This window comes from Silurus aristotelis (genome assembly GCF_946808225.1).
Source record: "Silurus aristotelis genome assembly, chromosome: 2".
NCBI lineage: Eukaryota > Metazoa > Chordata > Actinopteri > Siluriformes > Siluridae > Silurus > Silurus aristotelis.
The window spans coordinates 22,343,965-22,370,908 of record NC_139575.1 but is presented as its reverse complement, the minus strand read 5'-3'; the positions used below and the strand labels follow the sequence as shown (position 1 = coordinate 22,370,908).

The 26,944-nt window shown below is 36.7% G+C and overlaps 1 protein-coding gene across 2 annotated transcripts in view; it reads right to left on the bottom strand.

Moving 5' to 3' along the window:
- Positions 1 to 10,545, bottom strand: part of ca16b (carbonic anhydrase XVI b) — an 84,966-nt gene extending 74,421 nt beyond the window's left edge. For both annotated transcript variants that reach the window (XM_083529033.1, XM_083529034.1), the window contains exon 1: positions 9,931 to 10,545. In XM_083529033.1, coding sequence (XP_083385159.1) covers positions 9,931 to 10,015 — 85 coding nt within the window. In that variant the 5' untranslated portion in view covers positions 10,016 to 10,545. The remainder of the gene's footprint in view (positions 1 to 9,930) is intronic.
- Between the last annotated feature and the right edge of the window lie 16,399 nt (positions 10,546 to 26,944).

Here is a 26,944-nt window from a genome sequence, read left to right as displayed (position 1 = left end):
GATCTTAAAATGAGATATAGATTAAACAGTGAAAAGGCAAAATAGCAAGATATTTAATGAAAGTGTAAATGAGACTAATGTTTTAGGTAGTATGTGGCACTTGCTGGGTTTACCCAATCACACAGTAGATTTTCTTCGTACAGCTCATTTTTCTATTTCAGTATTGTGTAGAAGTCTTAGAAATCTTATCAAAACGATCAAAGTCAAAGGCAAATAACAAGATGGATGTCTAGCCTCCATAGTCGGCAAAGTGGAGTCAAAGCAATGAGGCCTGCATTGTTTGCATAAGCCAGCAACATCCTGGCTTTATCCTGTATTTATGGACGTAACATTAGTCTATTGTCTTATTGTTTCCTAAGAAGTACAGCCTATTTAAAACGTTAATACAGGACTTCCTGAGAGGGAAAGTCATTAGTGAGTGGACCACTATATACTATTCAGATGTATTTAACTTATAACAGGTTAGTTAGTATGATATTTCTAATAGGGTCATTTATTGGTGAAAATATTATAACAAGTATTTCATAATTTGAAGAACCAGATAACTCTGATGGTTGCCGAGACATATGAAGTGATAACTCCGCAATTAAAATCTCTATGGGCCAAATCTCTTATTTAAACGCTAACATAAACATTAAAATGACCAATTGTCCACTAACCAATTCTATCAAAGCCATCAGGTAAATTCATTAGCAGAATTAATTATATATAAAATACAGTTTTATAGAAAGAGCAAGCATATCTTCTTTTTGTTAACATCATTTATAGAGGCAAATTATAATCACCTAATCATGTATAATTCTAATAAATGATTTTTTAAGACGATTTAAAAATGCTCATACTGTGTAATTGGAAGAGATCAAAGTCGGTGCATGGCCAGCAATGTTCACTGCTTGGTAATATATAAAATAATTTATAATAATACCATAAATTGACAAATAAGTCTTCATTTAGTATTTACACTAAGGCATTAGCAACTGTGAGGCGATTATAGTTTCTCCTCTTGGTAAAACCCCTTGCTGTGATCAAATTCATTTTAGTTTCTTACATTATGTCAGATAAAAAATACTTCCTTTTTCTTGAAACTTTTTTTACTCCACAGACTGATTGGGTGCACAGCAGGGCAACTCAGAGTGAAAGAAATAACACATCAGTTCCAAAGCTTTAATTACAACACCAAACTTTGGCCCCCACAACAAACACAATTTTCTCTGATTACCAGCTTCCAGCTTTACCTGTTCAAAGAAGCGGCACTGATAATCAGCCAACAAAGTTGTGTGTATATATATATGTGTGTGTGTGTGTGTGTGTGTGTGTGTGTGTGTGTGTGTGTGTGTGTGTGTGTGTGTGTGTGTGTGTGTGTGTGTGTGTGTGTGTCTAAATGGTGAGGAAAAAATCTTCTTGAGACAATAGGAATAAGAAACCTTGATAGGAACAAGACTCAAAAGAGAACTTGTCTTTATCTGGGTTACCTAAAAAATCATTACAGTTTTTACATGAAATCAGCTTTGTTTAAGTTATCCACTAATCACTGACAGAGTGCAAATTTAAGTGACTAAAGTGCAAGATACAGAGAAAAACATGTACAATCCTATTCAGAGAATTCCAAGAAATACAATATTACCTGGAATAAAAAGCCCTGCTAACCATGTTACCTGAAAGAATCAAGTAGGCTTAAATTATTCATCGTAAGTCATGACTCATTATGACTGCTAACATAACACAAACATTGATACAGTGGCATATTTGAGAAATGGAAAAATGTCAGTAATAGCTCACATGACATGTTCTGTTAAGGTAATTTAATCCAATTAGATAGCAATATATTAAAAAACAGAATTTTCCGGTAAGCAGATGGTCTTGCGAAACTAATGGTGCTTTATATGTACATTTAAGAGTTTGATAAAATAACCGATTCTTGAGTGCATTCTATATGAATATAAATATTATATATTTATGTGCAACAATGATGCTGCAAATAGTCTAACAGAACAGTCTAACAGAGCCAAAAAAATCTTTCGAGTCCAATCTAGTCCTATTGTTCAAGCTTAGACAATTCTCAATAGACAATTCTCAGTAGAAAACATAAATACAAAATAATACAAAATGCACTAATAAAGTGAGTTCTTACTACTAACATTCTTTCCCTGTTTAGTTATTAATTAGCTGAATCGTTCGCAATGCTTACTGAGTAATAATAAAGATAAATATCTAAATACTGCAGTGTTTAGTGTCTGCACTACAGACTTGTAAATTTTTGCAAAAGTTGTTTGGTTATTTGACCTGTAGACAGATCAATATTTATCCATATAATCCCCACATGTGCAGTATTTTCAGAGAATGTGGAGTTTTGTACGTATTCATATACACACTTAAATATATCATGGCTTTTTCACACCCGGGTAATAACTCTGTCTAATATCTTAGGAATCCAAATTAATGTAGCGTAGCAGCATGAGACCATGCATATGCAATCTAATTAATAAGGGCAAATTAGTAAGCATTTTGGGAGGCATTGCTTTAACTAGCAACACTTTTATGTTTTTTTATGATGATCCATTAATAAAATACAGAGTGTATTGAAATTTAAAGGATCTTGTTTGTGCTTATTTAAACATTTTGTCTATCTGTATTTGATTTAGTTCTGACTGCTCCAGACTTACGTTCCTCCTTTTGTGATTAAATACCTATCCTTTTCATTTTACTGTACTGTAGAATATCAGCAGGGTTAGGGTCAGATTGGTATCTTTCAATTTAAGATCAATAACTTGAAAAGCTGAGAATTCGAAATAATTATTGACATAAAAGTGGAACCTTTCCACTTTTTAATTAGATTTTTTCACAAATTTATGCAAAGCTATTTTACAAATAATCAGCAGCAGAATGCAAACAATGATGCGCTATAAAATAACATTATATATTATTATTTGTTATTATTACTGTATTAAATAACATAAACTATGTTTTCTATTTTTCCATCTCGGACATATTATAAACCTTGGGCATCACTTAAGATATTACCAGCTCAGCATCCACAACACTTCAAACCTCCAAAACACTTAAGAGCAGACCACTTAAAGAAAAGAAAAGAAAAAAAGTAAAAAAAAAAAAAAACTAGACTTAAAAGCCAAGTGACATGTGTAAAAGTCACACCCATCTTGTGGATATGAAATATGGATCTGGATCACTGCATTCCATTAAGTTTAATGCTTCCTTTGTATTGATTTTCACTCTCTGCTTTCAATTAAACGATTTATAGGCTCTTTTTATACAGGTCAAGGTATTGAAGATAGACAGATTAGAAAAAGGGAAGGAGAAAGAATTCCTTTCTGTTTTCATTACACAGACGACCATTCAATCACAGAGCAGAGGAGTGCTCATTAGAGGAGAGTGAGTGCTGCTGGGGAAAGTGAAGGGCAAGGTAAAGCATTCAAAAACTAGTGTCTTCTGGCAAGTGGCCCTTGATGGATTCGGTTGTCAAGTTGGAGCTTCCAGCAGAGCTTTATACCTATTTGACAGAGGGGCCAAGAGTCATTCTCAACAGGGCACTGTGATCTCTGACATACCTTTCACACACACACACACACACACACACACACACACACACACACACACACACACACACACACACACACAAACACACACACACACACACACACACACACACACACACACACACACACACACCTTTTTTTGCCATTTATATCTACCATATGGAGGCACTTTGTAAGTAAACAATTACTGACCCTAGCCCATCTGTTACTATATACAATATGTCAGCTCCCGTTATTCCTTTCCATCAGTAAAAAGGGACTGACAACCAAAAGTCTGTGTGAAATGGCATGTATTAAAAAGAAAAAGAAACTCATATAGGAAACAGTTTATACAAAATCCGAAATCTCTTCTAGTATCCCTCATTTTAAACCCCACACACAGACGGCAAAGGAAACTTGAGAGATTATTTAGTAATTAAATAATATAATCCACAAAACGTTTAGTTCATTTGCTCTTTCAGCTATATTAAGCATAACAATAAATCAGGAAAATATTTAGAAAACCAAATTAATTTAACAAAGAAATAAAAACACAATTATAACAACAATTAAGGATTTACAAGGGCCCAGCAGCTATAAATACCGCTTTCGAGATACATTCTCTAATGCCAAAAGTACATGTACTTCATTGGGAAACTCTTGAATAATCAAATTCTTAACCAGAAAATGAAACTTTAGAAGCTTTATTAACACTTAATTAATTAACATTTAAAAGCAACCCCTAACCATCAAATCACCAAACCCTGATGACTTTCCTGTTTAATGCATTATGAGAATAGCAGGTAAGATTAAAAAAGCAATGGGCACTGCTTTCATGTCACTAGTGCTTAAGCCAAATGTGGATCCAACAATAGCCACAGTATTTATTAATAACAACTCCCAGCATTAATGGATGTGGATGGATGGAAGGATATCCACTCTCCCTATTACTGTTCAGATTATTCATAGCTTCAGTAATTAGATAAAATAATATGACCAACATCGCTTCAAAGACAGACAGTATGATGCAGACAGTATGAAATAGTGTTTTTTGTAGAATCCATTACATTTGCTTTAATAGTTCACTAAGTTAATCAAGAAATTTGAAAAGAATCTGATTTGTCTGTAAACAGAAATACATTTTAAATGTAAAGTTGCAAGTTAGAGACTAAATACTAGAGATGGGCGCATCGATCCTGAAGTATCAATATTTTGGATACTGGCATAGTATCAAAAGGATAGATTCTAAAATAGAAGTATCGATCCTATCTGTTTTTTTTTTAAACAAGTGAGTTTAGAATATTTTAATAATAGTATTATGCCATATGGTATATAAATATTTCTAATACTTAAATAGAAATGTCAATGTGAACTATATCTTCTTCCGCTGTACCACCGATTGTCATGACAACCTTGTTTAACACAATCAAAGCACACAATCAAAGCACACTATGTTTAAAAGGGGATTTGAGTGCATGGTGCGATCATAACTGAAAGAAAAAGAAGCATTATCTGTTTCTTTTTACTTCACTATATTTAACACTGATGAAGCTTGATGTCAAAAAACAATATGCCACTATGGAAATTACCACAAATATGACAAAGCATCTAAAAGTAAAACACCCTATTGAGCAGATATGACGATATTACAGAATTTAATGGGGAGCAGAATATTACACTGCATATGAGTATAACTATTTGAACTGGACATTTTGTTTTAAACAGTAGGATATTTAAAAAAAACATTTTATTAGCCTATATCTACATCTGTTACCTTGGATCTAGTGGATATTCTAAATGAAGTCATTTTAATATTATTTCTATTATTATAAAAATGTATGTCTATCCCAGTTTATTTAATATTAATGATGATGGCTATCAAAATACACTATAAAATCATTCACAAACAAATATTGATAACGATACTGCCGATTCTTGTTTTGAAAGTACTTGGTATCGGATTGGAAAAAAAGAAAATTGGTATCGCCCACCCTTACTAAACACTCAATTTACTTTAAGCACAGGCACTATCATCCTCCTTAGTCTGTGTTACTCAAATGTAACTTTAAAGCACTTATCAAAACTATTGTATAGAAGCCGACTTGACGCACTGGAATGCAGTACCAATATTTATAACAGAAAGTATTATATTTTATTGGATTCCAACTCACCACCTAACTAGCTGGCTCACAAAGCTGGACGCAATACAAATCCAACAAATAAAAAAATACAACTCATTTGTCATACAGAATTGTACCAAATGCGTACATGAAACTCTAATGCATCATTCATGGATGTATTTTTTATGCAAGCGCACTGCCAGAACATATCAATCATGGACCTGCTTTTTAAAGCACTTTTTAAGCCTGGTGGAATATGAACACGACCGTGTAAGCCCAGACTGACACCAAAGCGCACACCCAGTCAAGATTTATTCTGACTTCTTAATAGTAAAGAAAAAATTACATTTTATATATTTGCATTTGAAAAATAATGTTGTTATAAATATTCCTTATATGTGGCATAGGTAAAGACTAATTTCCCCTGTATATTTAATTGTTTAAAAATGTAAAGAAAAAACTTCTACATGTAATAAATCTGAAAGAATCTCTAACACTGAAAGAAAAGATGAACACGCTGGCAAATCCAATTAAATTTCATCATCCGATGAAGACACAATATCACTCTCAGTTAACCAAATGAGGAAAAATGTCTCAAAATTAAAACCGATCTCAGCATTTGAACTCACTTTTGTAAATCCAGAGTTATTATAGATAAAATCATTACCATCAGCATCTTCAGTGTGAGATTATTCTCAGAACACACATCAGGCAGTACACTACGCATTTTGTGGGATTACAAACCAGATGCTTAACTTTACTAACAACATTTGTACATTTGGTTATCCACCCCAGTTATTGAAAAGTTTAATGAAATAACATAAAAGAACACAATAACAATAGCACAAGAAACAAATCATGCACTTGGGTTACATTATTAACTTTTACATAAGCTGACATACTGATGCTTATAAAGCAATCACTAAGTATTCTAGCACCAACACAAATTATATATATATATATATATATATATATATATATATATATATATATATATATATATATATATATATATATATATAATTTTATGACACTCATATATAGCAGTAACATTCTGTATGTCTAGATGAACAACACATCTACAAAACATTAATATTTAATAGCGTTCATGCTGCACATCCATCCACTACCTCCTTTCTTTTTTTATTTTGTATTTTTTTTATTTTGTCTATTTGTCTCTTTTGTTGTCAAATCATATTTCTGTATAAACTGTCAGAAAAATATATTTATTTTGCACATGTGCATTAGTTTTCTCTGTTTTTTTTTGTTTGTGTGTGTGTGTGTGTGTGTGTGTGTGTGTGTGTGTGTGTGTGTGTGTGTGTGTGTGTGTGTGTGTGTGTGTGTGTGTGTTTATTTGGCATCCAAATATATTTGGATAATGAACAAAAGGAGGGAAAAAAAAGATGGTGTTTTGCTCTTCTGTCTTTTTCTTTCTGTATTTTATTGTCTGCTCTGCTGTCAGATTGTGTATTGTTGTTGATTTGCCGTCATACATGCGCACCATTTTCTCTTGTTATTGTTCATTTTCTTTCATTTTTTGTTCTCTTCCTTTTCTTTTCCTTCTTCGTTTTTTTCTTCTCCTCTCTTAAAATGTAATCTTTATTTTGCTACCACAGGACCGCCACAAGACTATACGGCTGCAAAAAAATATCATTTAGCAGTAGAGCAGTCTCAACAGAGCACTTTTGAAGTTATTGAAGATGAGCTGTATTCTCTAACAGTGTGGCTAATAAAGTGGCCAATCAGTAAACCAACCAGTAATGATACTCTCATACAAACAACATACATGCATTAAAGTGTTGGATAGTCCACAACACAAATAGCACTGATCTGCTGTGTTCCAGTGGTGGGCCATTTTCAAAGAAACTGTGCCCCAATTTGTTCAGGTCAACAAATCAGCTCCAAAGTGACCTCGTAAATGGATAAAAGTTGGTAGCTTAGTTGTGTTCAATAAATGTTGTGCCCTAAGTAAATATCTTTTTTAAAGTGAAGATATTTAATGAATGATTTAACAATATTGGAGGTTAATTTAGCATCTTTCTATGGAATAAGACATTGTCTAGAATTAAGCTTAGCATCTTATATTATAATAATAGTGTACATTTGTATTTGTGCAATCACAATCCAAATAATCAACACATACATTTGACCATATTCAAAATATTTTCACATGCTAAGGCATGAAATGTTCACACTGAATTCAGACAAGAGTTAATGGATCCAAGCGATTTTATCTCTGGAAACATAAATTCATAAAAAATACCATTAACAAACACTCATATTCACACTGGACACGTTATAGAACACAAATGGAATTCCAGCTCAAACTGGATTACGTAATAGGAAATCCCAACCCTTCCGCAACCAAATTATTTCAGTTTTTTTGTGTTCCTTTGAAGAAACAATGGTAAGTGGCTGAGTTCATGCAGTGCCCCATTGTGCGTTTTAGTACACAGTACCCACCCCTGGACATTATACTTAGACCAGGCTAAATATGTCTGAACCTCATTAACAATACAAGCAAAAAGTTTCTTCTATACACAATCCATAGGCATTACTGGCCAGCAGAATGCTTATACTCTTTTGAAACAATCACAGCGCAACTTATTCTCTATATAAAGCCATCAGTATTTACGACTGAGAAGTCATATTATTGGGAACTAAATTTTATCTAAATATAAACTGCTCTATAAACAACACATTCAAAGTATGTCATGTGAACACACTTAGCCCAAACTTAGTCAACAATGATCTGTGCACTGAATCTCTCACATTATTTTTTATAAACCGTAGTAATCTATTAGCAATTTGGTCATACCTGTCATCATAATGATCTATTGGGCATTTCATAAATATTAATAAAAGGGTGACATGAAGCAAGCTGCAGGTCCTGACGATTATGCCTCCATTGAATTTATATCATTCTGGCTATCTTTTATTACATTTTTTCCAAATCTTTCGTTCATCATCCAAATATGTTTATTCTTCGTTGCTGTTAAATAGCAGGGATTATGCTTCCTCCAAGCTCCAGATTGTATATGTGTTTATAATGCATCCTTTTTATAGGCATACAAAACTCTGGCTGTAAGTTTGACAGGTCAAACCTTCCTTCAAGCTTTGAGGCTTTGTTTTTTTCTGAAATCCCTATGATACGGTATATGTAGAATGTCAATAGGCTTGAACTAGGATGGAGAAAAACTGACAGAGATAGACTATCATCAGCCTGGTGACTAAGCCAAGTGCAACCTGGTGCATCCTTGAGAGATGACAGGGCTTTTTAGCCACAGCATTTATCAGTCCTCTAATAAAGCCATGAAAGCCTAATACAGCTCGCAGAGCCCAAAAACAACATGACTTCTTTATGGTAACCTGAACCTGACAATTTGAAAAGCATTCGTGGCAAAATCGGATTAGTGAGAGTGTGTAGCTCAGCTTTTTTTTTTTTTTTTTTTTTTACATGACTGTGATGATGTACATTGCAGAGCAAACATGTTACAATAGCTTAGCAGTAAGATGCCTTTTTGGGTGTGGTCCTATACCTATACCTCTTACGGCCATTAGGCAACCATATACTGTAACTAATGTAAAGGTAGTGTTGTAAAAACAATACTTAAAGCAAAGAGCAAACATGGCAGGGTTCCATGCGAAATTTGATGATCCTCATTAGACTGACGTTATGGTTAATTTGTAATTTTTGTAAGCTATATCTAATGCAAATAGATCTAATTTCAAGAGGGAAATAAATGGAGAGTAAGTGCTCCTGATGGATGATCTCAGACATCAATAAAGACTCCAGCAGAGTAATATGTATTGTGAGTACTTACTGGCTCCGGACCAAAAAATTCTTAAGGTTACATCACCTGCAAGGCTCTAAGAGCAAATGTAATGTACTGAAGAAAAAAAATCTTAAGCCCTGACTTAACACATAGAGCCCTCACCTAGAGCCCTTAACTCAAATCAGGCAGGGCACAAATCATATATAAACACTCTATAAATGAATTGTCTTCCGTGTTTTACCAGCCTAATATTTACCCATAGGGCTTAAAAACCTTGTCCTTGTCTATTTATTTATTTGTTCAATTGTTTGTTTGCCTTCTGTTAGTAGGTAATCAATACATGTACAGTATATGAAGCAGATGTCAAATCTGTTTTTGCCAATGTCTCAAGAATCCTTTATTCGTATTGTCTTTGCCTCGTATTAAATGTTCAACGGAAGAAGTTGAACAACTTTTGTTTGTTTTCGAGATCATGTATGAAGTGTGTGTATGTGCACTTACCGGGATGCGAGCTGATGGACTGGATGAGGATCACAGACAGACCCCAACACAGGAGCCTGTAACGGTGCGGGTTTCTGACACTCATGTCACTTAGAGCAAGAGGCCAAACAGCAGAAGGAAACTGAGAGTCAGGGTTGAGCAAACGCCGTATTCAAAACTCCAAGCGCTTTTAATGCAATGTCTGCGCAGATGAGCGAAATAGTGCAAAAGGGGAGCAAGTAGTATTAATGTTTTGGAGCATATCGCGCATCCCGCGATCGGAACACACTCTTCACATTTTCCGAGATGAATCTTGCTGGTGCACACTTTCACCTCGCTCTTCTCTCGTTTTCTTCACCGTAGATATCAGCGTTTAAGCGTTCGGTGTTGCGAGCCTTCGCGCTGCTTCGTGCAGGAAGTTGGGAAGTCGAGCTCACCAGCAGGAATCTCTTACTGTTTTTTTCCCCCTTTCTCAACATCAGCGAGGCGGGAAGGCAATGCAGAGTCCTTCCCCTCCGGATCCTAGCGCCCTAGGCTGTTCCCTGATGTCTGACTCAGGCACATGCAGAGCTGCTGGAGATATAAAAAGAAGGCTCGGCTTTTGCATACAGCCCATTTCCAACACGGAAGGAAATCATGCGCGTTTGGGTACGTCAGGTCTTATTTGTGGAGCAAACTTCACCATTTCCCATTTCAACCCCCTCCCCCTCATCCCCCCTTAGAAACAGATGCGCAAATTCTTTAAACAATACATCATATTAAGACATTTTTAATATGTTATATTATATTACATTATATTATATTAACTTGTTTAATCCAGCTAATTCGTGGAGGATGCTTGAAATATGTAGGACAGATCTTCCCGAGGTGTGGACAAAAATAATAATAATAATAATTATTATTATTATTAAAAATGCATGCTCTGCTCATGTGTAAACGTAAAGTTTTTGAATAATCAGCAGTTGATTAAACTGTAGTGTTTGGTAACAATTATATGATCATAATTATTACTAATTCCAATTCGGTTTGTGGGTTTTTAAATAAAGCGCAGTTGCCTACGCTATCCAAGGTGCTGAAATTGTGCCAAGTCTTTGGCTTTGAAAAGGCCTGCCCTCCCCCATAGTGATACAACATGAAGAGGTCAGTTTTTCTCATTTTCTGTAACACAGGAACATTTGCCACTATAGTTTATAGATGCTGCATAAAATCCCACCTTAACATCATAGCAGCTTTGCAATCTTCCTCATAAAATGTGTCTTATGTGCCCCGAATTAATGAATGCATCCCCAAATATTTTCTCAGTGATAGCTTTTTCTCAGTGTCAAGCAAAAGCTGGCATGAAGATCAGAGAAACAGAACATAACAACAGAGGCTCCTCTACTTTTCATCAGTTATCTATGTGTTACACTATGAACAGAAGTGACTAAAACTGTTATACTGGCACCCCAACTCTACACACAAATTCTACACTCTAGTTATCCTTTTCTCAGGCCAGTTTTGTTTTCAGTATCTACCTGCCCTGTCACAACTGTGAAGACAATACTTTATCATTAATTATCAGCTCCAGGCTGTCTCTCTGCAGCAGGTAGGTTTTGCGTTTTGTGAGTCATCTACAGTGAGCTCCACAGACAGCTCATACAAAGGAGAGGCATTGGGGATGATGAACAGCAGGAGAGTTTGGGAGAGAACCCAGCTGGACTTTAATTTGAAGAATCTGATTAAATTCAGTATTTAATTACCCTTTTCTCAGAGGAGCTGTTGGGGACTGTCACAGTGTTCTGCGTGCGTAGACTGTGAGCCATCTGCCTGCATTTCTGGAACTCTCTCTAGTGACCCCAGCAAAGCATGCAAGAAAACTCACACACACACACACACACACACACACACACACACACACACACACACACACACACACACACACACACACAAAAGCAAATAATTTTTTTTATTAAGACTTATTAATATTGTTGACAATCTTTTTGCATGCCAATTTTAATAGACCAAAAAACCCCCCAAAAAACTAATTAATTCCTTAAGCAGTCCTCAAAATGCTTTGTCATGAGACTTGCATCTCAGTTAACAGTAATTGATACTGACATTTAGTTCATAGTCTTTTCATGTATAAACACAATATCACTTATACAATACCTCCCCTTCCCTCCCTCTATACAAGTCCATGCTTCTATATTTATCAGCATTTTTTTTAAATAATTGAATAATATTTCCAGTGGTTTGTCGGTTTGCGCATAATATATGGTGGAGTATATCAATTGTGTATGACTTATTTAATAAGGCAACAACATTACATCACATAAAGTTCATCTGAGTCATGTATTATGAATTTGCCTTATGGCCAAATTTCATGTTTTCATGTAACTAGTAGATTCACCCATGAGATATGCAATAAGTGTATTCAAAACATACGCAATTCTTCTTAGAATAAATTGTAAAAATAATTCAGCCCTAAATCAAATTTGAATGTGATTAATTTACTGTTGCATTACTTAGGATTTCAGAAGTCCTTCAAAGTACAGCACAGTTGATGGCTGCTAATAGAACAGTCCATTAAAGACTCCCTACTGATATTCAGGTGAGTCAGAAACCACAGGGGGCTTCTTATTTTCGTTATCTCTTTCAGCGGATGTTATCTCTGGTGCTGATGCTAATCAAATACCAATCCAAAAGCCCTATTAAATTATTCATTTATCTGTGTGCATCTCACCACATTCAGGTCACTACTGTTTTGAATGGCATCCGAATACAAATTATTCTTTATTTGAAAGGTGGATGCATGTCTGAGCCACTGGTTGACACAGACTGGCTTTAAAGAGTCTTGTTTTTAATGGGTGCTTTTCACATGTATAGAAGATTCTACAAAATGATACATGACTCATATAGTTTAATTTGCATACACTCTGTCACTGTAGTACTGATTGTATATCGAATTATACATTTAATTTATACTTGAACATGTCTTAACAAGACCCACTAACAGCTACTATCCTGGGGCAACTACTCTAAATAAAGATGAGAAAACAGCAGTGCAGTTTCTGGCAATTTGATGTTATATTTTGTAATTAGGTCATTCTGGGATTATGGAGTTTCGATTTTGAATTTCAGCAAAAAAACATGCTGTGCAGATCTGCTGTTCCTGGACTGTTTTACATTTCTGCTTTTGCCTTCCAGCACCTCCAGGCACTATGTGTTAAGCATTTAAAAGGTGCTAACTTGCTTGGTTAGTATCAGAGTAAGAGAAACTAAAAGATCAGGCATGACCTAAAAGTCTGGAGGGGAAACAGTGTAGGGTTTTGCAAAGGTGTCTAAGCTCTGACTTGTTTTAAAAGTGCTGACCTGCAGGAACATATAAAAATACATATCCAAAACCTAATATTTATTTATTTATTTATTTTATTTTTTTTCACAATTTTATAATTTTTAATGCAAAACTGGCAAATCAGTTCTGTAGAAAGATTGTTTTCTCCAGCTAAAAAAATGAGTTCAGGAATAGCTATGAAATGCATGTACAAGTTTTTAATAATTCATACAGATGTCCAAATTAGAAAAGTGAATTATAAAAATAAACATTACATACATTATAAATAAATTCTTAAATGGCTTGATATTGCACTTTTTTTTTCTGACAATAATGCAATTCAAAGAATTTCCAGCACATTCATTTTAAATGACATACAAAGATCTCAGTAGGGAATTAGACAGGCGAACAAGCTATTTTGTACAGTGGACATCAGACTAGTGACTTGATCTATACATACTGTCAGGCTCATCCCTCCTGAACACTTGTTTCTCTCAGCTTATTGGCTGCGAGATCAGTTTATCAATATCTTTAGCAATCAGTTTTCCCAAGGACATGTACACGAGGGTCAAACACAGCTGCTCAACTTAATTAAGGTGATGGTGGCAGGCAGCTAAAAGCTGGAAGACTGTTAGCTTCCAGGAAAAGTCCCTTTGCTGTCGTGCAAAATAAAAGGGCAGACGCTCTGCACTAGCAATTGCAGCTGATGCATTTTTATTATTAAGAGCATCTCATAATAGGCTCACAGGAACTAAGGTTAAGAGTGAGTGCTTGTGACAATGACACATACACATTGACTGAACTGGAATATCTTAAGATAAAATGTTGTACCAGGCCATTTAGGATGTGGAGTTGTTTCAGTGATTGATTGCAAGCCCTATATTTAGAACGATCTATCCTTCAACCAGTAGCTGTGAAAATGGATCCATGTCTGATCCCCAAAGTAGTAATAATTGAATACAGTGAAAACATTAGGGCAAAATGAAAGCTGTAACTTTTTTTATTGAGGCATGGGCAATTTTATGAACCCACAACAGCAACTTTAACTAGGCTATTTATCAGTTTATAAGTATATGACCCAATGACCAGGTCTTGGATATGTGACTTTATAGGATCTCATGTGAGGAAGTGCAGTATTCTTCCTTTGCTTATGTTTCCAATGGGAGCAGCCTCGCTGGAACTATATGCCTTTTATATTAAATTGGTAAAGCTATATGCTGAATTCATTTTTCTATTAGTTGGTCTAGAGGACATTATTGCAGCTTCCTGTAGATATGTATACAAAGCATGTGTAAATAAACCTTATTCTTAATCCTAATAAGAATATCATAATTTCATTTACATTAGCTCAGCTAAAGCAGATGTTGTTTTTACGGCTAAAATCAATATATTGTGCATTTGCCCATGTTTGTTAGATCAGAAGAATTACCAAGAGATGTTAACATTTGTCATGCACAGCGAAAAAGGAACAATGACAACAATTAAAATTTCATGCAGTGATAAGATTAAGTTAGCCTGAGGTATAATCCCAGTGCACAGTGGATATTTGAATTGCTTTACCCACCCAATTTCCTATTCAAAACAATATTCATTCTAGTTATAACGTTACAAAGGGGACACAGAATAAGAGATCATACTCTGAAGAAAATATCACCAATATTAAAGGATTATGAACTTTTAAAGTTAACTAGTTCACTGCATATTTGGTTTATGCACAATGTGAGAAGCAGTCTAGAGTCGATTATAAAATATGATTTGGATGAAGGAGTATTTTTTTTTATTTTTCATTAAAATGAAAAAAAAAAAAAAGGTGCTTGGTTTATTGTCATGAAGAAACACTAACATAAAAAAGAGCACAAATAGAATATAAAATATTTGTAATGATTGTAAAAATATGTAAAAAAAAATAAAAATAAAAATTAAGAAAGAAAATAGAAATATTCCAGAACAGCTAATACTTACTTGCAAATAATGCATAGGACTATCAACACAGACAAATAAAAATATAACACACAAAAAAAAGACTTTATGTTTATTATATCTATTAGCAAGGGCAACTAAACAAATTAAAGCTAATCAGTGACTCAGCAATGCTTCATGTGTATGTGAAGAGAATCACAGGATGACTGTACACATATTTAGATGCTGACAGGTAGCAAAATAAATCTGAAATCAAACTAAAGCTGAAAACATTTGGAAAGATTAAGAAAGCAAAATAATAGGGTCAATTTAATTAATGAATACTACAACCGAGACTTAATTTAACAGACGGAATCCAATGCTGTACATAAATATCCAATATCACATTTGAATGTTTGACTGGTATCCTATGCAACATATTTTTACCCAGTGTTCCTAAGATCTGGATCTACTTCAACCTGATGAGGATAAAGTGCTTTCTTAAGATTAATAAATGAATAGTTACAAATTTACTCCAAGTGTGTAGTGTAACCATGGTGAAACCTTCAGAGTAAGAATGAGACAGCAAACAAGACAGCTATTTACACTGGTACAAGGAGAGTTCAAAGTCATTATCATTACCACACTGTGGTTGAAAGAATGTATGCTAGTAATTATAGAGCATTTAACAAAGCAAGTTGAAGCATCCCTAGATGCCCTTTGTACACTCACTGTTAGGGTCGAAGTATTAATATCAGATATAATTCCCAGGGTATAAAGAGAAATATAAAAACCGTAAGGCAAGCCTTGGGAATTAGACAAAAGCTTTACTATTAATTCCAGTAGCAGCATTTAGGCCTTGGTGAGTGTACAAATCACAACCTGAAATTAAAATAACTAGCAATCCAGATCTTTTTATTTCTATGAAATAGCTGGACAACACATCCTGTAATGTTTTTCTATTTGAATCCAAGAGAGACAGACCTACCCTTTAGTTGTAACAATCAGGTATTTAAAAGACGGCATAATTAGGTAGGTTCTGACATTGCTATAAAGTTAATAATCCACAGCAAATTTTAATCATGATAAACAACATCGCTCTGCTAACTGTATGATTAAAATCTTTGAAAAGTGACTTGAACCTAAGCCAACATAAAATTCTAACTTTTAGCTAACAGGGTCTACTAGCACCTCAAATTGTTGGCTACCAAGAGGTGCAACAGAAAAGCATTCACCCTGTAATGAGAGAATGAGATTATGTTTGAACTAAGTGATTCCACCTCCATCCATGGCTGCTCTGAGTTTACGTAGTGCTTTATTTCAAGACTTTTACATTGTTACTGACTGTACCAAACGCATTATGGTTTTTTTCAACTCATATCACAGATGTTTATATGAGTATAGAAAACAGATTCCTTGACCCACCAGCAGTGAGTAAAGCCTGTTTTAGTTGTACAACCACTCACAAATCATCTTTGTTTTTTACAATCAATCATTGATTTACATTTTGAGGTATAAATGTCCCACATTAGATATTTTTTTATGGCGGACATAAAATTGACAACATATGATATTTTGTTTGTGTTAGAGAAAACTCATTTTAAAGTGGTAAGGGTATTCCAGCTATTATGCACAGCTGAATATGGTTATAGTCCACAAATTTATGATTGACCACTGCAATGTGTTTAAAGTAATAACATTTTTGTACTTTACTACTGGGAGAAGTAATAAAACTAGCATCGACTCTACCTGTTGCAAAACTACTGCCAATGTTGTTTTTGCTAAAAAATAAATTAAATGGTTAGGTCAGTCAGTCAGGTAACTTTAGTTAAAGCTCAGTAACTAAGCTTTCTTAAATCATGTTATACTGTTTAGCTACCATCACTGGATCTCGTTTTGTGTTACTAGTTGCAGAAAATTTCTTAGGCATTTGTATAAAGGTTAAAAAAAGCAGCTTGATTTTAAAATCAAATGTAGTAGTCAGTCAGTTCAGGAATTTTGTAACCAGTGTGTTTTGTAATTAGATTATTTTTTTAAATACAGTTGCATGTTTGTATTTTTAGATCATCTTTATTTTTTCTACTAAAAGAAGTATAAAGTTCCAGTTAAAGCATAAAGTCTACACCAGGTCAATTTTAAAACTGAGAGGTCAGGTTACATAAACAGCAGATAGTGCAAAAAGGAGACGAGAAGGAAGCAGGTCGATGGCTGGATGATCCAGGGAGTGTTATCACCTCTGACACGTCTGTGTTCTGTTACATTGGCCCACCATATCAAAACACAAGGAATAAGAAATACAACATGTTCCGAGACAGCCCTAGGCATAAAGCTGTCATGAAAAATGGAATATGTTGCAAGTGGCAGTGACCATGAAACTTTCACACATGGTCACATCTGAGGCAAGACAAATAATTACATGGAATAGTTTCTCATCAAAACAGTTGGAGAATCTTACAGTAGTCATTAAGCCTTACATTTGTCGTTTAATTATACAAATCACACTACTGAATAGTTTTATGCTTTTCGATGCGTAAACTACTATGGCAACTTTCAGGCCTCTTGCATACTTTAACTTTGGAGCTTTAGCTGACCTAGCCTCATGGTTAATCCGAACAAGCCCACTACCAATTAAGAGCAACAGTGACAAACTCAGGTAATTTACTATCCAGGTACAATGACATATCAGCAGCACTGTGTGGCTTTTTCACCTCATTAAGGTGTAGAAAATTAACAAAGACCACCTGGTGTCCAATTAATTTCAGCACCTTTTCATTTAGTTTTAAAGTAGAACCCAGCTGTGACTGATCTGCTCTGGCTACCTTTCAGTATCTGTTTGTTGCACTGGATAAGGTTAATGATCCTAACTTGAGACTGTATTAGGGAGGCCCTTTTGAAAAATAATTATATCATGGCCAGCACTTGCTTTAATTTAGTTTGTGTTGCTGCCATCAAAATACTAAAATATTTAGCACAACGCAACATTTCTTATTGTTATTGAAGCAAAAGGCAGAATGAGGACAGATGCTTTTTTTTTTCAGGTGATGGATTTCATTTTCGGTGTGACATTTTTGCAGAACTCCAGTATGAATAAAAAGGCTCAAAATGATACTATTGCCCTATGGGTCTAAATAATAAATAGGGCTTTATTTCTGTTTGTTTGTTTTTTTTTATTTGATTATTTTATACATTCTATCATCACCTCCAATTACACAAGAAAATCAGTTTGAGGGATAAACATTGATTTTTTTTTGCTGTGTTTGTTGTCTCTTATTAGACAGTTTCATTCATTTGATTAAAATACTTGTTTTCCTACACAAAACCTTTACATGAGCAACCCGTATGATATTTTGCTTTTTTGAACTGCCAGCTATTGCTACATGCTAAAACTCAATACCTTCCAGTAAAGCTGACTTTATAACAGTGTGTCACTTTTTTATTCAGGCTTTAATAAAGGGTTTTGTTTAAATGATCATATCTTTTTATTCCTATTGCCAGAGTATAATGTGCTTTCACAAGTAGTATTAGAGATGTTTGTGAATTCTAAAATAAAATGTATTCTTTATACTATAACAGATATCTTATGATGTTTTAAATGATCGATTCTGGTAGAAAATCTTTTGCCTCCAGTTTGTTTAGTTTAAACTGAAGTAAAAGATAATTTCTGGTCTGTAATCTAAACAGAATGAAAAAATAAAAGATAAGTATCTGTGTAGCTATATAATTATAAATATAAATTGACAGACATTTAATTTATTTTTAATGTTTATTGCTTTAATCATATACATTTTTTTCATCTTATAGTCAGATTAGATATGATTAGACAAGATTAGATTATAAAAATTTAATATGCTTGCTATCAAATGCTTTTTATACACTTAACAAAACCACATTTTTATATACTTAGTTTTTAATAAACTTCAATGAGAATTTTTTTTATATATATTTAAATATTATCAAGCAATCTTTCATATTTGAGTCTTTTCAGTTATTTGCAATCTGATAATCATGAAACAAAACATTATGAGAAGTTCATGTTGGGAAAGGGTCATCTGTACGAACAAAAACTTTGCTAAAGTCCATCTGCTTTTTCATCATGCTACAATGCAAGCCAGTCACTTCCCCAGTTTATATAGTGATTGATGGCATTCAGAGTTATTCACTAGTAAAATTGACTTCCAAGATTATATCATCATTCTTAATTACACAGCCATTCAAGTGAGTTGGCAACAGTTAATTGAAAACTAATTCCCTTAAGTAGACAAGATGGATTGCTGCTGAGAATGAAATAAATAGAAGTTCTAACATGAAACCTCAGTGCAATAGAACATTTTCTATTTACTCTTAAAAAGAATATCAGCTTGAATTATTTCTGTAAGCCAGTGCAATATTCAGCATCTCTAACACACATTTTCAGTTAATTCAACTGCAGTGCATTAATGAGAGTACAATTAAAATATAATTGTATTTCTGTCATATAGAACATCTATACTATGCATGAGAATAAACATTAACAAAATAAATAAAATATACATTATATAGAGTTTAAATACCACATAATTAGATAACAATAATGAGGAGGAGGAGATGATAGGTGAGACATTAGGGGTCCTCTTGATAATGGCTTGTAACATTTATTTAGTGTGTGACTCACGCTTGTAGTATATGATACATGAAAAGACTATTCGCAGTGTTGCATGATTGTAAAAATATAGTTTTATAAGTGGTTTTGTGAAATACTTACTAACAAATAATTTTAAGTATTTCTTACTTTGGTATATACTCTCACTACCAACTTTTTAAGGAAAGTCTGTACACCTTTATTTTTATTCCGTTCTCTAATCAGCCAATCAGCATCAATCGCACAAAAACACATCACAGGCTTCAGTTAATGGTCACATCAATTATGGAGAAAATTAACCCAGCCATTAGGGTTGCACAAGCCAGTGCACTCTTAGTGCCAGTCCCAAGACGGATAAATGGGGAGGATTGCGTTAGGGAGAGCATTCAGCGTAAAACATGTGCAAATCACAATTAAAATCAAATATGCGGTTCACGCAAGAGAAATTCATACAGGATCGGTCGAGGCCCGGGTTACCAACGACCGCCACAGGTATATGAAGATGATAAATGTCATCAGTGCTTATGCTTCACAGGTAGGTTGTGAGATGGAGAAGAAGGAAAGATTCTGGAGTGAGTTAGATGAAGTGGTAGAAGGTGTACCTAGGGTTAGGGAAACTGAAGGAGGAAGACTGTAGTGTGAGATAAGACAGGGGCTCGGTGGTGGTGAAGAGGTGCTGGATAATTGGGTCACTACTGCAGAAGTGATAAGGGAGACAGCTAGAAAGGTACCTAGTGTGACAACTGGAAAAAGAAAGGAAGACAAAGAGACGTGGTGGTGGAATGAGGAAGTGCAGGACAGCATAAGGAAAAAGAGGTTGGCAGAATTGGGATTGACAGAGTGATGTGAAAAGTAGGCAGGAGTACAAGGAGATGCGGCAGCAGGTAAAAAGGGATGTGGCAAAAGCCAAGGAAAAGTCATATGAGGAGCTGTATGAGAAGTTAATCACTAAAGAGGAAAAAAAAGGATTTGTACCGATTAGCCAGGCAGAGGGACCTAGCTGGGAAGAATGCGCTGCAAGAAATAAGAGAAATAAAGGATGGAGATGGAAATGTGTTGACTAGTGAGGAGAGTGTGTTGAGAAGATGGAGGGAGTATTTTGAGCAGCTGATGAATGAGAAAAATGAGAGAGAGAAGGTTGGATGGTGTGGAGATGGTGAAGCAGGAAGTGGATAGGATTAGTAAAGAGGAAGTGAAAAGTGAAAAGTTGGTTGGACCAGATGACATACCAGTAGAAGCATGGAGATGTTTAGAAGAGATGGCAGTGGAGTTTTTAACAAGATTGTTTAACAAGATTTGGTTTAATGCCGAGGAAGAGCATCACAGATGCATTATTTGCTTTGATTGAATGTTGATGGAGAAGTATAGAGAAGGTCAAAAGGAGTTGCATTGTGTGTTTGTGGATTAAAGAAAGTTTACGACAGGGGGCCGAGAAAAGAGTTGTGGTACTGTAAGAGAAAGTCAGTTGTGTCAAAGAAGTATCTGAAGGTGGTGCAGGACATGCATGAAGGCAGTGTGACAGCAGTAAAGTGTGCAGTAGGAATGACAGACTGGTTTAAGGTGGAGGTTGGACTGCATCAAGGATCGACTTTGAGCCCTTTCCTGTTTGCAGTGGTGATGGACAGGTTTACGGACGAGGTCAGACAGGACTCTACATGGACTATGATGTTTGCGGATGATATTGTTATTTGTGGTGAGAGAAAGGAGCAGGTTGAGAAGAGCCTGGAGAGGTGGAGGTACGTGCTGGAGAGAAGGGGAATGAAAGTCAGTAGGAGTAAGACAGAGTACATGTGTGTGAATGAGAGGGAGGGCAGTGGAATGGTGGGTTGCAGGGAGAAGAGGTGGAGAAGGTAAAGGAGTTCAGGTACCTGGGGTCAACAGTGCAAAGTAATGAAGAGTGTGTTAGAGAAGTCAAGAAAAAGAGTGCAGGCAGGGTGGAGTGGGTGGAGAAGAGTGACAGGAGTGATTTGTGATAGAAGGGTATCTGCAAATGTGAAAGGTAAAAGTAGGTTAGTTATAGTAGTTATAGGACTGTGGTGATACCTGCGATGTTGTATGGTTTATAGACAGTGGCATTAAGTAAAAGGCAGGAGGCGGAGCTGGAGGTAGCAGAGCTGAAAATGATGAGGTTTTCATTGGGAGTGATGAGGATTGACAGGATTTGAAATGAGTTAATTAGAGGGACAGCGCATGTATAGGGCGTTTTGGAGACAAGGTGAGGGAGGTGAGATTGAGATGGTTTGGACATGTGCAGAGGAGGGACATGGGGTATATCGGTAGGAGAATGCTGAGGATGGAGCCACTAGGAAGGAGAAAAAGAGGAAGGCCAAGGAGGCGGTTTATGGACAGGAGGGTATGGAGACAGATGATAGAAGAAAAAGAAGGATTATGGATAAAATTGTTTATTGGTTTTCATTTTAACTGTGGCATGTATTCAAAAACAACTGATTTTCTGGCAATTCTACACACAGTAGTCATAAAGTTTAGACACAATTGTGCAAATTTTTTTTAAATAAATATATACAGTGGGTACGGAAAGTATTCAGACACCCTTAAATTTTTCACTCTTTTTTATTTTGCAGCCATTTGCTAAAATCATTTAAGTTCATTTCTTTTCCTCATGAATGTACACATAGCACCCTATATTGACAGAAAAACACAGAATTGTTGACATTGTTGCAGATTTATTAAAAAAGAAAAACTGAAATATCACATGGTCCTAAGTATTCAGACCCTTTGCTCAGTATTTAGTAGAAGCAGCCATTTGATCTAATACAGCCAGGAGTCTTTTTGGGAAAGATGCAACAAGTTTTTCACACCTGGATTCAGGGATCCTCTGCCATTCCTCCTTGCAGATCCTCTCCAGTTCTGTCAGGTTGGACGGTAAACGTTGGTGGACAGCTATTTTTAGGTCTCTCCAGAGATGCTCAATTGGGTTTAAGTCATTGCTCTGGCTGGGGCATTCAAGAACAGTCACGGAGTTGTTGTGAAGCCACTCCATCGTTATTTTAGCTGTGTGCTTAGGGTCATTGTCTTGTTGGAAGGTAAACCTTCAGCCCAGTCTGAGGTCCAAAGCACTCTGGAGAAGGTTTTCGTCCAGGATATCCCTGTGCTTGGCCGCATTCATCTTTCCCTTGATTGCAACCAGTCGTCCTGTCCCTGCAGCTGAAAAACGCCCCCACAGCATGATGCTGCCATCACCATGCTTCATTGTTGAGACTGTACTGGACAGGTGATGAGCAGTGCCTGGTTTTCTCCACACATACCGCTTAGAATTAAGGCCAAAAAGTTCTATCTTGGTCTCATCAGACCAGAGAATCTTATTTCTCACCATCTTGGAGAACTCCATGCGGGTTTTCATGTGTCCTGCACTGAGGAGAGGCTTCCGTCGGGCCACTCTGCTATAAAGCCCCACTGGTGAAGGGCTGCAGTGATGGTTGACTTTCTACAACTTTCTCCCATCTCCCGACTGCATCTCTGGAGCTCAGCCACAGTGATCTTTGGGTTCTTCTTTACCTCTCTCACCAAGGCTCTTCTCCCCCGATAGCTCAGTTTGGCCGGTCGGCCAGCTCTAGGAATGGTTCTGGTCGTCCCAAACGTCTTCCATTTGAGGATTATGGAGGCCACTGTGCTCTTAGGAACCTTAAGTGCAGCAGAAATTTTTTTGGAACCTTGGCCAGATCTGTGCCTTGCCACAATTCTGTCTCTGAGCTCTTCAGGCAGTTCCTTTGACCTTAATGATTCTCATTTGCTCTGACATGCATTGTGATCTGTAAGGTCTTATATAAACAGGTGTGTGGCTTTCCTAATCAAGTCCAATCAGTATAATCAAAAATTTCTGGACTCAAATGAAGGTGTAGAAACATCTCAAGGATGATCAGAAGAAATGGAAAGCACCTGAGTTAAAAATATGAGTGTCACAGCAAAGGGTCTGAATACTTAGGACCATGTGATATTTCAGTTTTTCTTTTTTAATAAATCTGCAAAAAGGTCAACAATTCTGTGTTTTTCTGTCAGTATGGGGAGCTGTGTGTACATTCATGAGGAAGAAGAATGAACTTAAATGATTTTAGCAAATGGCTGCAATATAACAAAGAGTGAAAAATTTAAGGGGGTCTGAATACTTTCCGTACCCACTGTATATATATATATATATATATATATATATATATATATATATATATATATATATATATATATATATATATATATATATAAACCAACAGTCAGCAGAGGGTCTGCTGGCTGAAACACCTTGTTGATGAGAGAGATTAATGGACCAAACCAGACTGGTTTGAGATGACAGGAAGTCTATTGTTACTTAAACAATCACTCTGTAGGACTGTGGGAAGCAGAAAAAAAACAACACATTTTGAGAAGAACACATTAAGGTCTACTCCTGTCACCCTAGACCCGGGGTCACCAACATGGACGCCCGCAAGGACCACATGAGTCGCCCGTGGGCCATTTCTAAAAAATAGCATGTTTTCTACCTTGTTAAATCATTGTAGATAATTATTGTGAGAAATCATTAACATGATCAGTGTCTTCACATAGATCAGGGGTGTCAAACTCAGGCTCATCAGAGATGATTTTACATAGATCTATTATTATTGTTATTAATGGCCCGGCGATATGAAGCGCTGATAACACAAACTACAGATCCCACAATGCAGCGCTTCAGCTGCCTTACCGAACGCTAGGCTACCTGGGAACATTTCAGCGTCAATCAAGTCGAGCTTCTGTTGATGCATTTAACTCTATTGTAAAGTTATTGTGAAGCCCCTCACAATGGCGAAGAGAAAAGATTCTGAAAACAGAGCCTTTCAAAACCGATGGGATTCTAAGTATACATTTACTGACACTGCTGGTAAACACGTGTGTCTTATTAGTGGAGCGAATGTGGCTGTAATTAAGGAATTTAATCTAAGACGGAACTAGCCCAGTAATTAGGGGGGCACAAGCCAGTGTACTCTTAGTGCCGGTCCCAAGCCCGGGTAAATGGGGAGGGTTGCGTTAGGAAGGGCATCCAGCGTAAAACATGTGCCAAATCAAATATGCGGATCACAAATGAGAATTTCATACCGGATCGGTCGAGGCCCGGGTTAACAACGACCGCCACAGGTATCGTTAGCCGACAGGGTACCGGTGGAAATTGGGCTACTGTTGGCCGAAGGAGGAGAAGGAGAGGAGGAAGGCGTCTACAGAGACGGCAGGGAAAGGAGCAGTGTAGGAGAGTAGAGGTTCGGGTTGGTACTTTAAATGTTGGTACTATGACGGGTAAAGGGAGAGAGATAGCTGATATGATGGAGAGGAGAAAGGTAGATGTGTTGTGTGTTCAGGAGACCAAGTGGAAAGGGAGTAAGGCCAGGAACATTGAAGGTGGGTTTAAACTGTTCTATCATGGTGTGGATGGGAAGAGAAATGGTGTAGGGGTGATTCTGAAGGAAGCGTACAGTAAGAGTGTAGTGGAGGTGAAGAGAGTTTCTGATAGGGTGATGATCGTGAAGGTGGAAGTTGAAGGGATGATGATAAATGTCATCAGTGCCTATGCTCCACAAGTTGGCTGTGAGATGGAGGAGAAAGAAAGATTCTGGAGTGAATTAGATGAAGTGGTAGATGGTGTACCTAGGAAAGAACGATTGGTGATTGGGGCAGACTTTAATGGGCATGTAGGTGAAGGGAACAGAGGTGATGAGGAGGTGATGGGTAGGTATGGTTTTAAGGAGAGGAATGTGGAAGGGCAGATGGTGGTAGATTTTGCTAAAAGGATGGAAATGGCAGTGGTGAACACGTATTTTATGAAGAAGGAGGATCATAGGGTGACGGAGTGGATTAAGGTGCACACAGGTGGATTATCTTCTGTGTAGGAGATGCAACCTGAAGGAGATTGGAGACTGTAAGGTGTTGGCGGGGGACAGTGTAGCTAGACAGCATCGGATGGTGGTCTGTAGGATGGTTTTGGAGGCGAAGAAGAAGAGGAGAAAAGTAAGGTTTGAAAGAAGAATAAGATGGTGGAAACTGAAGGAGGAAGAGTGTAGTGTGAGGTTCAGGGAAGAGGTCAGACAGGGGCTTGGTGGTGGTGAAGAGGTGCCGGATGATTGGGCAACTACTGCAGGAGTGATGAGGGAGGCAGCTAGAAAAGTACTTGGTGTGACATCTGGAAATAGAAAGCAAGACAAGGAGACGTGGTGGTGGAATGAGGAAGTGCAGGAGAGCATTAGGGGAAAGAGGTTGGCAAAACAGAAGTGGGATCGACAGAGTGATGAGAAAAGTAGGCAGGAGTACAAGGAGATGCGGCAGCAGGTTAAAAGGGATGTGGCGAAAGCCAAGGAAAAGGCATATGAGGAACTGTATAAGAGGTTGGACACTAAGGAAGGAGAAAAGGATTTATACCGATTGGCCAAGCAGAGGGACCGAGCTGGGAAGGATGTACTGCAAGTTAGAGCAATAAAGGATGGAGAGGGAAATGTGTTGACTAGTGAGGATAGTGTGGATAGTGGATAGTGAGGAATGGAGAAGGAGTGTGCTGGTACCGATCTTTAAGCATAAGGGAGATGTGCAGACCTGCAGTAACTACAGGGGAATTAAGTTGATCAGTCACACCATGAAGTTATGGGAAAGAGTAGTGGAAGCCAGGCTGAGAGAAGAGGTGACCGTCTGTGAGCAACAGTATGGTTTCATGCCGAGGAAGAGCACCACAGATGCCTTATTTGCTTTGAGGATGTTGATGGAGAAGTATAGAGAAGGACAGAAGGAGCTGCATTGTGTATTTGTGGATTTAGAGAAAGCGTACGACAGGGTGCCGAGAGAGGAGTTGTGGTATTGTATGAGGAAGTCAGGTGTGTCAGAGAAGTATGTGAGGGTGGTGCAGGACATGTATGAGGACAGTGTGACGGCAGTAAAGTGTGCAGTAGGTACGACAGACTGGTTCAGGGTGAAGGTTGGACTGCATCAAGGATCGGCCCTGAGCCCTTTCCTGTTTGCAGTGGTGATGGACAGGTTGACGGACGAGGTCAGACAGGAGTCTCCCTGGACTATGATGTTTGCAGATGATATTGTGATTTGTGGTGAGAGTAGAGAGCAGGTTGAGAAGAGCCTGGAGAGGTGGAGATATGTGCTGGAGAGAAGGGGAATGAAAGTCAGTAGGAGTAAGACAGAGTACATGTGTGTGAATGAGAGGGAGGGCAGTGGAGTGATGCGGT